The following is a 15,898-nucleotide window of genomic DNA, read 5'->3' as shown; positions in this document are numbered from 1 at the left end:
GTTGAGCAAGATAAACATTGGGGAATTCACAGCATTCTCATGCTTCACCCTCCCCAGTCTGGGAAAGGAATGGGCTGTGTGGTAAGTTTAAACCAGTCTGCAAACAGTTTGCCTCACCTGCTCCTGGGCGGTGTAAGTTTGGGAACACATACATGTTCGTAATGGTCTTGGTTTAATGTAAATACTTGGCATGCTGGAGGCATCTGTGCTGTTATTTGGAAATTTTAAAGAAAGTTCAGAAGAGGGCTGGCTGCATGTGAAGCTCTCAAATCCTATTCTCTCCCTAATACCTCAGCTGCACTTTAGCATTGGTGATGAACACAAACCTTCAGGTCTAAGAGGAGAAGGTGGGTGCTTCAGGCTCAGTGTCCTGTGGGGTTGCAAGGTCTCCTGTGGCAGAACAGCGAGAGACGGGGCGAAAGGGGCTGGTGTTGGATATGGTTTTGGGTGCAGAGGAAGCTGGCTGTCTCTCTGATTCAAGCGCCATCCTCTGTTCGGAGCCCAAATGACTGAGCTCCTGCTGCGGTGGTTAATCCCATTGACTTCACAGAAACATTTTGAGAAAGAGGTCTGCAGAATTTGTCTCATAATTAGTAAATCACTTCTGTGCACTGCGTTCCCCTGAGCAGCATCAAAGCGGGGGATAATCAGGTATGACTAGGAAACAGAACAAAAATGCATCGATTTGATTTCAGCCGTCTAATCAAGTGGAGCCTGCTCCCTCCTGCAGTCAGCGTTTCCCAGCTTGTGCAGGAGGGCTGTGGAAGAGAGGGGAACTGTAGCTTCTTGAAACAGGCAGGAGAAGCTGGGAAAGCAGAAAAAAAAATTCAACAAGCCAGAGTGTTGCTCTACCCACAGATCTTCTGCGCGACTTGATGTTTGCAATCCTGGCAGCCTCAGGACTCCTGATGGCCAGGTTTGCTTGCAGAGCTGCCCTTACTGCATATCTCTGTCTTCATGGCTTAAAAGCTAATGTGACCCTTGTAGTTGCAGAACCATAAATCCAGGTTTGTACTTGGCCCGCGTGGTGTGTTTCTCTGATACGCGCCAGGGGCTGTAAGGGAAGCAGAGATTCTTGCATGATACAGTCTTAAAAATGAAGTGGCCCTTAAAGTTATGCTTTCAAACTTAAACACTTGAGGGAATTATTGCCCTGAGGTTTTTTCATGTGTTTGGTGTTTTCAGGTATTTGCGACACTGAGGCAAATGAAAGGAGATTGCATACTTTTGTTTTCCACGTATTTTGAGAGTCTTTCCGCATTTTTGCATGAAGGGGTTAGTTTGGATATAATTTTAATTACTACCGCAGGGTAACCTGAGGACTGATTTTCTCATAGAGGGAGGTTTCTACTACCGTTGTGTCAGCAATTCTGTTAGGTGACCCCAGCACTGATCTCTACCTTAAAATTTTGCAGTCTGGCTTAAAAATCTTGAAAAGTCCGGTTGTGTTCATTTGCCTTTCTGCATCTCTCAGTCCAAAATTGGTTTACCAGAGAAATAAATTCCGCAATTCTCATGTTAATCTGAGGGATCTCAGAGCCAGGTATTTTGAACCCACAAAATATATGTAAGTATTTTATAAGACAAAATTGAAAGTAGTGGGGATGCTAACAAGTTTTTTGAATGTGTATGTGAAAGCTTGCATACGAGATCTTAAAAGGTCTAGTTGTCACTGTGAGGTTACTAGGATTTTTCCTTAAAGATTGCAGGTATTACCCCGGTTGCATTGTCCTGTTTTGATGGGAATATAAACACATTTGTGACATTCTGGAAGCTTTAATGCCGTCGGTAATCCAAGAGAACTAGAGTCTCCCCGCTTTCATGTTGTAGCTTGAACCCACAAGATTGGTATAATTTCAAGATGTGAGAGGCTTTGGATGTGAGTGCCAAGATGTTGAAAATCTTGGAAATGTATCTTGTTTAGAAATACTCAGCCGTGATTTCCTAGAGTTGTTCTTTACAATAGGTTTAAAAAAAAAAAATGTCATTACCAGGCATGCCAGTACAAAGACTGCCCATTGAGAATTTAGCTGCTGCTGTTGGTTTTCTTTGGCCATCTTTGTGTTCCTTTCATTAGCGCTCAGGTCCTGCGGAAATGGCAAGATTCTGCCTGTGTGTCTCTGGTGGCAGAATAACGAGATGCTTTTAGTCAAGTAGCTCAAATTGTTAACATTGGCATCTAAATGGTCCTCATTAGGCTTATAATGTTAACACACTGGCATCAGCGGAGTCAGTTTCTCTGAGCAACTGCTTCAGGTTATTTTCAGACTGGAAGAGAGGGGATTTTGTAGGTTCAAAATTGGGAAGGTGGTTTTTTGCATCCATGAGGCAGACTGGCAATGTTATCTCTTTTGATCTAACCTCTGTAGGTCATCATAGGTTAAATGCCACAGCAAGGTTATTCCCTGATGGGTTATAACATCAAAAGAGAGGTGCGTGACGTTAGGTAAAAAATAAGCTCAAGGAGACGAGTGGTTTCTGAAGATGCAAAGTTTTAGCTCTGCACATAACTGGGTGAGCTAAGAAAGGAGCTGGAAACTACCTGGGACAAACCAGACGACCTTGAGCGTGGCATGTGACGGTTTTGCCTCATTCTTCATTATGAGAACGGGCAAATAAAGGTAATGAAATAAATGCAACAATAAGTAGAGCTGACCTCCCAGGAGTGGAGGAACCAGATTGCTGCTACTAAACTGAACATTCCTGAGGAAATTAACTGCACATCTCTCTTCTGCATGACCCCTGAGATCCTCACACTGCATATGATCATTTCTGGGGAAATACAGCTCCTGAAATGGTGTTGCTGACAGGGTCACCTGAGTGTGAGAAAGAGAGAAACAGTAACCAGAGCGGTAATTATTTGTTTTTCCTTGAGTGACAAAAGCTAGATTTGTTTCCCTGTGAAGGAATTTGAGCATCAGCTTGGAGATTTCTATGTGCCTTCTCTGCTGGAAAGCAGGGAAAATGAGGCATGAGATGCATGATATTGAAATAGCGAAGCCTGCGCTGGGCTGAGAACGTACAAACTCCTACATGCGCTGCCAGCCAGATGTGAGTAATGCAGACATTTCCTCTTTGGATGGGTCTGAAGAGTTGATTCGGTCTTTCTGCAGAGAACAGGAAGGAGGATGCTGAGTGCTTGCACATCGGCTGAGAAGCCCCTTGTGTAACCCTTTAGTTCCCAGTTCAGCTTCACGCTTGCTGTTGTCAATTGACCTGCCACTAATGCTCCTGGCGTGGTGGGACAGCTATGCTGAGGGCTGTCTTGTACATCCATTACCCCTACTGCGCTCGGCAGAGCAAGCGCATAGAGTCCTTCCTGTGAATACAGGCAACCACGAGGGTATTCTGTAGTGGCTACGGCCAGGTGGAACAACAGTGTGTGCTTTTCCAGCTGCAGGGTTGAACTGCATCCCAAAGGGTGGGAAATTTTATCAGAGCAGGAGTGTTTCAGAACATGTTGAACAGCCAGACTGGGTCTGCACCAGGCTGAAATCTGTGCTTAAAAAGAGACTGGCTGCAGCATGGAGAGGGAGTGACTTCAACTGTTAGAATAAAGAACATCCAGAGAAGTTAAAGGTTGGATGTTTTTGGAGGAGAAAGCAAAACCTGCCTCCTGAGGTCATCCAAGCATGATAAATCCACACCATCTTCTAAGAGAGGTTTCTTACTTGGCTAATACAGCAGAAGTTAAGCTGGGGATCTCCAGTGCTTGGGAAATGTGGGCTGGTGTAGCTTGGAGTGAGTTCTGTGATAGACTCAAGCATGTTGTAGATTGCTAGATCTGTCTTTGATATCCTCTAGAGGTTATTGTTAGGAGCCATAAGCAAATCTACTGCATAGGACTGAGAGTGGTTCTGAATGAAAAGGCTGCTTCTGACTCTTAGATTGTTTTCAGATCCTTTCACTGTCTCATTTGATCAGGCTGCAGCTTGTTGGTTGATATTTCAGAAAGCTCAAATCAGTGGTGCTGGCATACTAACATAGAGCTTAGCCAATCCTTTTAACTCTGTAGCCTGAATTGCAGAAGAAAATTCATTGTTTTCTCCATGAGCGATGGCACATTTTGGGACAGAACAAAAGAGCCCATTCCTAGCAGTCCTCAGTTTAGCTGTTTTATCCACAAAGTGTGGAGAAGAGTTATAAAAATAATTTTGGTCAGTAGTTGTTGATGGAGTTTCTCTTAGTGTTTCTGTACAAAATAGACTCAGGAGGAAAGACCTTTGTGCACTTAGAATATATTTTCTGATAATTATTTGATTTTGAAGCATTTTTTAAAAATGAACTTACAGAAATGAGGAAGACCTCACCTATGAGTCTTTTGTGTGGGAAGACCCATGCATAGGAGCTGCACAGGTCGTCGCGCGCCTTGTCACTGGCTTTGTGCACCATCTTCTGCATGACTTTGATGGAGCGTCTGCTCTCTGTTTTCCAGGCAGAACCCAGATGTGCAGCTGCAGTTACAACAGAGACCACCTCACCACCACAGCCCAACTTCTTCCTTGACATCCCTGGGATCTTTGACTTTGCTTCAGTCTCCACCACCATCCAGGCTGTCCCCTTCCCAGCATCAGCAACCTCTGACTCCAAGCCAGGGAGATCCTGGCATTCTGCCACGGACCCAGCAGCCATTCTTGTCAAACCAAGTCCATCAGGGAGATTTGTACCGACTATGCCAGCCCTTCCTAGGCCCGCAGCAGCAGCAGCAAGGCGATTCCTATTCAGTAATGTCCCGAGCTCAGCAGATACCTTCCCCATATCAGCAGATGCAAGTAGATCCTTTTGCCATAGTTTCCAGGGCCCAGCAAATGGTGGAAATCCTGTCAGAAGAGAACCGGTCTCTACGACAGGAGCTGGATGGGTGTTACGAGAAAGTAGCCCGGCTGCAGAAGGTGGGTGGTTTCGGATATCAGGTACTCTCCTGTGTCTAGTATTGTCCATAATTGAATCATCTAATCTGCAACTGTTACATGCCTTGCCTAAGGGATTGATTATCTACTTTAGAGTCTTTTATATGCAGATTGATTAGTCTGTATCCTGTCCCTTTGGGCAGCAGCTTAACTGTGTCAGAAGACAGAATTCTGCCTTCGGTTTTATTCTAACAGTTAATTGGCCATGCTCAAAAGAGCATCCTCATCAGCTGTCTTGAAGAGACTGACTGCTTGGCTTGCTCGGTTAAATTAAGGCTGGTGTTCTTACGTCCAGGATAGCAGCAGGCTTCATTTTCCCATCAGTCTAAAAGACTTTAGAGACTTCAGGAAGGGCCTGTTCGGAATGACATGAGAGCAGGGTCACTCAAGGAGACAACAGGGGACATTGCTACAAAACCGGTTGGCAGGACAGTGTGCAAGACTAAGTACTGCTGCTATGGCTACATTAAAGAAATTCGGACTGCCGGACTGAAACTAACACTTCTTTTGACACTCCCTCATTACCACACAACTTCCATGAAAACTTAGTACCTTGTTTTGGATCAAGCTATTTGCCATCTTTGGCTTTATGAAATGAGTAAGTGATGCTAAAACGTTTAAAAAAAAAATAAATCCCAGTGAGAGCCATCATTAACATGCATGTGTAGAGGTATTTTCATTGCAGCCTCATAGAAATAACTTCTTGATGACCAGTGGTTTCAAGCTGCATAGCAGGTCAGCTTGGCTTTTGCCTTGCAGCTGTGAAAAGGCTGATGCTACTTGCAATTTAGGACTTTGTGGGCCTTGCTGTGCTCTTTGCACTGAGCAGTCTCCGGGGCCATAAAAATGTGTGGCTGCTTAAAACACTTGTTTGAGTTCAGGTGACCAGCATGGCTTTCCATGCTCATTTATTCCCTATGTTACGTCTTTCCAGGGACATTTGTTCGGTTTGTTGTATTTTTTTTGGAAGGTTCCTGGCCAGGAAATGCTTTAGAGAAAGGTGTGACAGCTTCCTGATAATGAAAGAAGGATAAAAATGCGCTTCCCTCCACCCCCTGTTGATCACTTGCTGTAGACAGTGCTGATGGGGTTTGCTATTATGTGGATCCATACTTCCATAGCAATACACAACCATGCCTGGTAAGGAGAGTTAGAAGTGAATCTCCTTCTGCTCTGGGTGATCAGAGAAGCTTTACACTGAAGGCTAGAAGGAAGGATAAAACATATTTTACTGCCCATGTTTCCCTCCCCCCATTTAGTAAATTGAATATTTAAAAGCACAACTGAGTTGTTGAAGTGTAAACATGGAACATCAGGAGGTTTTATTGTGAATTTTGAACCATAACAATTACAGCTCTGCAGAGTTCATCAGTAACGCAAGATCTGCCGCTAGCATTTTTTTAGCATAGTTTTGTCTGCCTTTCTTGCTTTATTTTGCTTACTCATCTTGATATCACATTAGCTATTTATATAAATGCTTTTTGCCCAAGCTAACAGTAGTGCCAAACTGCTCCAATCTTAGAAAAAAATAGGTGACATTTGCACTTCTTCAATTTGCTATATCTATGCTCTGATGATATTGGGGAAACAGAGCTGGAGTCTGGAAGGAGAGTCCAGATCTTCATTTCGGTCACTGGTATTCTTTATACAGAAGGACCCATCACAAACCTGAGACTCTGTCGTTTTACTTAATGTATAGGTGTAGGTTTCTTTTAACAAAGAAATCTTGAAAGCAATCTCTTTTCTGAGCCTGAACAAAAAGCCTTGTTAGTGATAAAATAGTAAGTGCTTGTTTTCACTTCCACTGCAGCTGGAAACAGAAATTCAGCAAGTTTCAGAGGCGTACAAAAACCTGGAGAAATCATCCTCTAAGCGGGATGCCCTGGAAAAGGCCATGAGAAACAAGCTGGAAGGAGAAATTCGTAGGCTTCATGATTTCAACAGGGATCTAAGAGGTGAATGAAGTAAAACTTCTGTTCTTCAATGTGGTTGGGTTTTTTTTTTCTATTGTTGTACTTGCTTGGCAGGACAGTGTTTTGCTGCAGAATTCCTTGTGTCTGTTGACACAAGTAGAATATGACAGGATCCTCAGGTATATTGAGTAGTCTGAGATCTTAAGCACTTGCTGGGAGTACAGAAAAGACAGGTTTAGGAGAGTGCTGTGGTCTCTCATTTCCAGCCTGTTTCTCATTGAGAAGAAACATGTGATAAGCCAAATACCATAAACCAGATGCAAGCCTGGAATTCTCTCTTGTCTTATATCCTAGACACAATTTGTACAATTTGTTCAGTTTATACAAATGGAAAGACAGTTTGCTGACTGCCTAATCCCACACCAGGCATGTTCACTTTATTTCCTGTCCAGTGACCCTTTTGCACTGACTTACTAACTGCAGGCTGCCTGTTCTTCCTGAAGGTCTTGTCATTCCTTATCAATGTAGGCATCTGGTTTTTTGGATCTCCCTTCCTTTTCCAGAGTGAGATGTTATTAGCGCCTGGTTCTTGCTAAAAGGCTGAGGCAGTACAACGGCTGGCAGTGCAGAATGATGTTGAATGGTGTTTGACCTTAACATAGGTCAAAGTTTAAGCATTCGTTTGAAAGGCAAAAAACATCTGCAATTTGAGATATTTAAAGGTGCACAATCAGTCTTTTAAACCATAAGTTTAATTTTTTGATGAAAGCCTTCTGATCGTCCTACATGTCATCTGCTCTCAGTGCCCCTAGTCTCTTACCAAAACTGTCTTACCAGAAATTGTTTTGCATCCAAGAAGTAAGGCCATAGAGTGCCCAGCGCTATCGAGAAGGACAGTACACAAAGGCCTGCATTAAATAATCTTATTCATAATAAAAGACAGCATAAACATTTCATTCTTATTGTCATAGATGGGTATTATTTTCTAACAGCCTGCAGCAGCAGAACTGTTAAGCTGTCCTTAGGGTTTTACACTTTTCCCTAAAGTTAGGTAATTGGACAGCAGTAACTTAATCTTCTAACTTAGTTTAACTTAATTTAATTTAATCTAACTTAATTTAATCTTCTAATTTAGTGGAGAATTATAAGGGAATCTTTTAATTGCATGGTGAGACTTAGTTCGGTGGAAAAAATAAGGTGTCTTAACATTTGTAAAATTTGAAAAAATAAACTTCTTACGTGTTACAATTTTTTAAAGTAATTTCTTTGAAACTTTATTTAACCTGCTTTGTCTCATTGAGAATATTTTCTCAAGGACATAATTAAAAACATGTCAAAAGTGAGTGCCAGCTTCTGATAGGCTTCTTACTTTTGGCTGTGTAGAATTAGGAGGTCCTAGCTTGCATTAGAAATGTTCTGAGCAGACGTAACTTAATGCTTGAAAGTTTTTAATTATTTAGTGTTCCTTTTGTTGAAAAATTTTGCAGAACGTATGGAGACAGCCAACAAGCAGCTTGCAGAGAAGGAATTTGAAGGGTCTGAAGACAATCGGAAAACCATCTCTCAACTCTTTGCACAAAGTGAGTTACACAATCATTATGGGTCAATAGAAATGCTCTGGTCATCCTGGGAAGGATAACAGTGCAGCAGGTTAGCCTAGCTCGGATCTGTTGGTTTCCTGCCAGGACAGAAATCAGGGCAGTGACAGTTCAAAACCGGCAGTGGAGAAGGGATTCAAGAATTCCTTTTCTGTCAGTATGTAAAGTCCATCTGATGGCATTTATTAGAGATTTTGGAGTAAATGTAGTATGCAGTTCAGCTGTAAAATTAGTGTTTACCCCATAATGTACAGGGTAATTTGCCCACCTGTTTTGTCCCCGAAAGCTTTGGAATTAAACCTTTCCAGGCTGACAGGAATCCTGGCATGAGTTAAGGCCGGTGGGACTGGAACCTGGTAGGTCTCCTATCTCTTTCCTCTTTAATTCGCCACTGCCCTATCCAGCTCAGCAAAAATAAAGGGGATGAACACTGCCTGCAGTATGCTGGGCTGGGTAAGGGTCATGAATTCCATCCACAGCAGTGGATTTATCACAAGGCAAACCAAAATGACAGATGTGAGATGCTGCTTTTCCTTTGTCCTGAAATGTCTTGAGGGTGACGGCGGCGAGCCAACTTTTCTCTCATCCCACAGTGTACTCCACCCTTCTGACAATGCTCACTTTTCTCCAGTTGTTACATGAAAAGGTAATGCAATAAAATGGCAAAAAAGAGATTTTCTGTGGTGTAACACACTGCTGCTACTCTGTGAAATGCTGGTATCCCTCTCTTGTGTTGTCTTTAGCTTATTCCTTGCAGCTTACGTTGCAAGCAGATGGCTGTCAGGGTGTGAATTCAAAACTCCTGGTGGTAGTGGAAAGTCTGTGTTTAGTCTTGCATTCAAACTGGTTGGGTGGACTTTGAGGTTCATAGGTTCACCCAGAGAGGTGGGAAGGTCAAAGCTGTGAGGCCTTACATTCAATTTTTCCTTTTGGATGAACATGGAAATGATAGTGCTACGTTTCATCAGCCCCAGCATTTCTAGGGGTGCTGTAGCCACTTGTCAAGTGAAGCAGTACTCATTTGGGGAAAAGTCTGGAATAAAACCTCCAAAAGCCTTGCTGCAAACGCTTACAGATTAACAAACAGACTGCTGGCACTGATTGATACCTGCTGGCGAAATGCCACCCTGTCTCATCTCTGCCCATTTTCTGCAATACATTTTAGCATGCTGACACTGTTGGCAACTCATTTCCTGGGTGAAAGAGAAATACTGGGATGGGGGAGATGGGGAAAAGAATAGGCAAGTGGTGACATTAGCCTTTGTTCTTACGTCTTATGTCACAGGCTAACTCTGAGTTGCAGTCAGAGTTTGCTCCGCAGAGTTCTGGGTGCTGTTGGTGGACGGGTTTGTTTTGCAACCTGTGTGTGGGCTGCGTTGATTCCTTAGCAGAAGGGAATCTTTAGCTACTCTGTGTTGCTAAAGCTTTGCTCCTGGCTCTCTGCTGGCAGAAGAAAGGGAATAATTGTGGTCCTGTAAATATAGTTATGCACATGCTTGCACAAACGGGCCTGTGTACTCCATATGCAGTCTGTCCTAACACCCAGGATCTAGTTCCTGTTTTTCAAGCCTTCCACTCCTTGTCCTCATTCCTTTGTCGTGGGATATTGGTTTCTGGAATGCAGTTTCTCTGGTGTCATCAGTGCTGGGTGTAGATCACTCCAGGGAGTATTCTGTGGTTTATGTATACAGCAAGTGTGTTAATGTTATCATTGTAGCTGGTTGGCTTGAGCTGGGAGTGACAACATATACAGAGGACATCAGCTCTGTGTTGTGGCTTTGCTTTACAGCCCTGTGTGATAATTTCTCCAGTCCCCAATGATTTTATCCTATTTATTTTTTTATGAAGGCAGTTGCTCTGTTCCTGAAACATACAGCATAGCTGCTCCCACTTGGTCCAGCATTTTCTGGAGATGAGCAGAAAAGGACCAGCCGCTGTGCTTGGGGTGGCTTCAAAGCATCAGACATGAACTTTCAGTGGTGGGCAAAAAGGCTTTCTTGAACTGCAGGTCTGCTTTGAGCAGTGACAGAACAGATACGTGGGCCTCAGTTCTGGCCCAGGGGGTCGTTCTTAAGGGCATTAGAGGAAGAGTGAGGAGTTCTCATTGCTCACTTGTTTTCTGACTCCTCTGGTGGTACTGCCAGCAAAGTGGGACAACGGGGTGTTACGTTGAGAAGGAGGACAGCTGCCCCAGGCAGAACAGCCTTCCTGTTTGCAGGGTCAGTGTGAAGAAAAAGGAGCACAAGTTTTTCAGGTACAACAGTCTGCCTTCTCCTTTCTCCAGCCTGGGATGTTTGTTTTCCACTGCTTGAAAGCTCAGAGGTAAAGAGATGCCAAGTTTCACTGTCCATCTGCATAATCAGAGCAAACTACCTAACTGTACTGAGTGATGCACGTTCTTGTCTTTCTCACTAGCATTGTGGCACATCGTTACTTGAAGGTACCATGCTTGTTTTTCAGGGATACAAGTCCTCCTCTTCCTTGAAAGCCATGTACTTTTTTTTCCCTGCCTTAGCCCTAGATTTGCATTCTCTCTCTTGTGAGAAGTTCCAGTACAATTTTTCCTTCACCTCTGGAGTGAAAAACTCCTGAAAGCTGAGTAGAGATGAGTGCTGTCCATTGATAACTCTCACTTTGTTTTGGTAGACAAGGAAACACAGCGGGAAAAAGAGAAACTGGAAATAGAACTGGCTGCTGCACGCTCCACCAACGAGGACCAACGAAGACACATCGAGATCCGAGACCAGGCCTTGAACAATGCTCAAGCCAAGGTGGTGAAACTGGAGGAGGAGGTAAGGATGCTAGGAGAGAGAAATTAGGGTAGCTTGGGTTCCAGTAAAAATGACTGTGGGAGTGAATTTTTCTTGTGCAAATTATAAGGAGATCTGCTTGCTTCAAAGCTATTTGTCAACTTAGCTTTGTGTTGGTTAGCTAAACCACTGAACTGTGCACAGATAAGCCACAAATCTGTATTTCCTTGGAAGTGCTTTTGTCTAAGCAGCCATGTTTCGTTTTCTTTTTGTTTCAACTGATAAAAGTGGGCTGGAACTGAAATCCAAGCCCTGGCAACCTCCTTGAGCTTGGCAGAAACTCAGATCTGGATGGACTTTTAACTAATATCAAATGAATGCAGCTTGTCCCCTTGCCAGGTGTTCCACTTACACCAGGGTATCGTGGTGCACAGTGCAGATCACTGTATGTGCCCAGCATTCCTAATAAGCTGGGCATGACCGGGGTTGTTTTCTCTCCCTTTCCTCCCAAGAGGGGATAATGCGTCTGAGCTGCTTAGCTGGGCAGCTTTCACAGCAGTTTCTTTTGTAGCCTTCTCCCTGCCACTCACACAGGGCTCGCACCTCACTGCCCTTCTGCGTCATAGTGTTCGTCCTCTTTCCTCCGGCCTACTCTTTTCCTCTCAAAGGCTCCATTTGCCACTCCCAGCCTCTGCTTCCTTTACTCCTACTCTTCCTCCATAGAGAGCCTCTGGAGGAAATCTCATGACCAAGCGCACTTCCTCCACTGCGGATTTGTTCTCTCCTCCTTCAATTCTGCCATCTTCCTGCCTATTAGCACTCAGCATCACCCTCAGTTGAGCACAGTGCCTACATCCACTTGATCTCGCTGTCTTCAGACCCTCCCCTTGTCTCCTTCTACTCCTCTCTCCGTTCAGGATCCTCTTGTGCCAAGAGAGGAGGAATGATCAAATACAAAGTGAACATCCTCCTATCTTATCTTGCCTGCCTTTCTCCTCTCCCAGGTGCAGGTGTAGCTGCCTTCTTGTGTAGCTGCCTTCGTAATTTTAACCTGCTCTTTTCTAAGCTCTGTATTTGCTTCAGTAGCCCTTCCCCTGAACCTTCCTGTGTTTCTTTCCCCGATGTCCCTACCTTTTGCCCCTTACAGTACCTTGCTTTTAATCCCTTCAGCTTCATGAAAGCCCTCCCTTAATCTGTCCCCTCCTGGATCTGCTCTGCTCATTCAGGATGTTGTTGCAGGGTTACCTGCCATTAGCCTTTCTCCCCAGTGCTCCACCTCACTTTCCTTTGCCCACCACATCAAATTCAAGCAGTTCCTCTTTGCTTTCCAGGCCCCTCGTGGTTTACCCAACCCTTTTTCTCTTCTCCTCTTGTTGCTGAGAGGATGTCTTCTACCTTTGTCCTTCTCAACTTCCAACCACCCCTTCCCCCCATCCCAAACAAGCACTTCTGTGCTTTCTCCCAGACTGTCCTCACCTTCACTGCAGACACTGGCAAGGCCACTTTGAGGCATCCCTTGCTGTGATGCTCACAACACGGTTGGCAGGGGCTAGGCTTGCAGTTCATGCTAACTCAGAGGCTGTCTACTTGGCCTGCCCTATGTATGTGTTTCTGCCTGTTGTCTCCGGTCCCAGACTCGGGCTGTGAGCTTTGAGGACAGGGAGCTTTCATTGGTATTGCACTGAGCATTGCCAGGCTGGGGTTCATCACCGGGGAACCAGGTTCTGTGCAATACAAATTACAATAATAAAAAAAGAACAGAGTCAGAGGAATGCTTAAATATCACTGGCCACATTCAGCCTTGCACACAGTTGACAGGTCCATTGATTTCACTAAAATTGCAGCATCTCCTGGCAAGGCTGACTTGCACCTTTGTTGCTCAGGGGGTCAGGGAGCTTTAGGTTGTAGGGTAATTTTAATGTGACATGATTCTCTTTGGCTCTAAAACAGTTCTGTCATTTGATCCTGCAATGTATTGGAGCTCTTTGGCTTTCATTCAGGTTTCAGCACCTTCTTACACTAAGTTTGATGCGTGACTAACTTTTAAGTACACAGGACATCCTTGTGGCTTCCCTGGAACTATTCACATGCTTGGAGTCAACGTGAATAGAGGTGCTGTGGTCAGCCAGCACGCACAGCACTTGGCTAGGCTGAACCTCTGTGTAGGCTCCCTGTACTGGCTCCCTCACAGAAAAGTCAAAGCCTTTAGAGAGAATAATAATTGTATGTTTTCTTTTCAAAAGACCTCTCGTTTTACTAGAAGAATTGGGTTCAGTGCTGTTGCAAAGTATTTCTGCCTAGGTAGAACAGTAAAATAGGTAAGTAACTCTGGGCTAGATTGCATGATAGCTTAAAAAACACACATATGCTGATACAGAGTGAAATGCCCTGGTCTTGACTGCATGAGGGCTTGTGGTCGTTTGCATCCAACCTTTGCCTGAATCCCAGGGTGCACAGGAAGTGCCACCCTTCCTGTTGTAGATAAATATGGAAGCATCTCAGCAGGGGAGCAGGAATTAACTCTGCTTTTTCCTAGAGGCGAGGGGGAATAAGGGGAAACAGAAGGGCTAAAGAGTCACTTTTGCAGGTTTCCCAAATCACTTTTAAATGAAATACTTAGGATTATAAAGCATTTGTTGCCTCATTAGTGTTAAATTGTGGGAACTTCTCAAATCCCCGAGCTGTTTGGTAACTTTCCGGAAGACAGCCAAGCAAGCTGTTCAGTGCTCAGGGCACCATTTAGAAGGGACTGTAAATGTCAGCCTGAGTTAGTGACATTCAGTGACCAAGATATATGAACAATTTGTCAATTATTTCTTTTATTCCTGCCAGCTTAATCTGAGTTACTAGTCCCTGTAATTGTCAGGAATTTCCAAACCAGTCCTGCAGAGGAGGGTGGAGTTTCTTACACTAAGGTTTGGCAGCCACTCTGGCTCAGGGCCTGAGGGGGGTGTGCATATTTCAGTTGTTGCATCCTGTAATGTAAGTTTTAAGCTTTCCCCCCCCTCTTCCGTTTTGACTTCCTATTAAGCAGTGTTACCCTGCCCTATATTCACCAGATGCTTTATAAAAAGAATATTTCCGTTCTAATGAGCGCTATAAGCCATGTATCACTACAGCTGAATTTAAATGTTGCATTGGAATTGGAACTTCCAGATTCTTTTTAAAACCCTTTGCCTGAAGTGCCAGTTTGGGCAAAATCACCCATCTGTAAAATGTAGATACTTGTCTACTCCTATGGAGCTTTAAGAGCTTTTATGTATATTGCATTTTAGCATCCAAGTGTGAGGGAAGAGAAGATAAAGGGATGCTAAATGTGATCGAGGAAGGAATGATCTTGGAGGTACCAAAGTATGGTGTGAAGCAGTTGGGCAAAAGTAGACATTCACAGAACACTTTCCCTGGTCTGTTAGCAGGGGTGAAATGACTCTTCAAATTTAGAACAAGCTGCCATTAAAGTTTTAGATAGCGTGGAGTTCATTTCTGCGAAGTGCTGAAAAGGGTGAGTGATCATGGGTATTTAAAACAAATACGTCTATGAACAGACTTGCTAAGTATGTATATGTTTTGTATGTGATCTTTAAACTTTACTGCTTCTCTACTGTACATAAAGATGCAACATGCTCTAGGTGAACCTGCTTTAGCAGGAGGGTTGGACTAGATGATCTCCCGAGGTCCCTTCCAACCCTTGACATACTGTGATTCTGTGGTACCCAGTAATTAACCCCTATTTTCACTTCTCCATTTTCATTCTTCCCTTTAGTAGATGTTCCACAGTTATGCATAAGTCAGCAGCTTATTAAAATTGTTTCTAGTGAAATATTAGTTTGTTCTTTAAACTCCAGGTTATTTTCATTACATGCAATAAATTTGAGATAAATTAAATACATTTGAGGTAAAATGCATGTTGGCTTAAAAACATATATCACACTCAGAAACTGTTAGTGATAATATTTGCAGCTAAAGCAATGAACAATTCTCATTTTGGAGCACAAAGTGCCGTGATGGTCTGAATTTTGATGTAAACATTTGAATGGCCGCAGCGTGCAGCAGGTGGGTAGCTGGTCACAGATGGCCTGTATGTGTCAGCTTTTAAAATAGTCGCGTTACCATGCTTTCACCAGCATCTGCTAGCGTACACCTTGAGAGCCTTTGGCAAACAGAGCAGATGGTTAAACTTTGCTTTGCTCTGGGCCGAAGGCAGAATTGCTGGGTTTATTGAAAGGACCATCCTGACCAGCCCGAGACTCTGAGTAAATGCTGGCTTATTCAAGTCCTTACCAGGCTTGGAATATTGCAGGAGGGAGTTTGATGCCAAATACTTTATCTCACCACAACTGCTGGATGTAGAGGGTACAATTGCTACTGGTTTTACACTTTACTTTTTTTTTTTTAAAAAAAAAGTAATTTCCAGAACTTTTATTGAACTTGGTCATTTCTGCTTACCCTGGTTAATTCATACCATGGAAGACCACACGTCAACTTAAAAAAAGTTTGTGTGGTTTTTTTATAGTAGTGCAACTTGTACTCCTTTGCTCTACTGCTTTACAAGCCACTGTTCTAATGAGTGCCTTAAGGAGGCAGCTTTGAAAAATAGTGACTTCCACTAAGAAGATACAAATACCTACTCTTTGCCATCCTCATGCATACACCTTGCTATGGAAAGAGAAACCAGAGATCCTCTCTAACGGCTGCAAATTGGGGGCTGGGGGAAGGGAAGAAGTTTG

The 15,898-nt window shown here is 43.7% G+C and overlaps 1 protein-coding gene across 1 annotated transcript in view; it reads left to right on the top strand.

Annotated features, from left to right (window-relative positions):
* The window catches only part of AMOT (angiomotin), a 49,728-nt gene that overhangs the window by 20,289 nt on the left and 13,541 nt on the right, over nucleotides 1-15,898 (top strand). Inside the window, exons 4-7 of the mRNA XM_009649374.2 lie at nucleotides 4,436-4,892; nucleotides 6,721-6,865; nucleotides 8,311-8,403; nucleotides 11,068-11,213. Coding sequence (XP_009647669.1) covers nucleotides 4,436-4,892; nucleotides 6,721-6,865; nucleotides 8,311-8,403; nucleotides 11,068-11,213 — 841 coding nt within the window. The remainder of the gene's footprint in view (nucleotides 1-4,435; nucleotides 4,893-6,720; nucleotides 6,866-8,310; nucleotides 8,404-11,067; nucleotides 11,214-15,898) is intronic.

The sequence above is a fragment of the Egretta garzetta genome, unplaced genomic scaffold (assembly GCF_000687185.1).
Source record: "Egretta garzetta isolate BGI_Z169 unplaced genomic scaffold, ASM68718v1 scaffold412, whole genome shotgun sequence".
NCBI classification, from domain to species: Eukaryota; Metazoa; Chordata; class Aves; order Pelecaniformes; family Ardeidae; genus Egretta; species Egretta garzetta.
The sequence above is the reverse complement of the archived record's forward strand: the minus strand, read 5'-3'. Positions and strand labels throughout refer to the sequence as shown.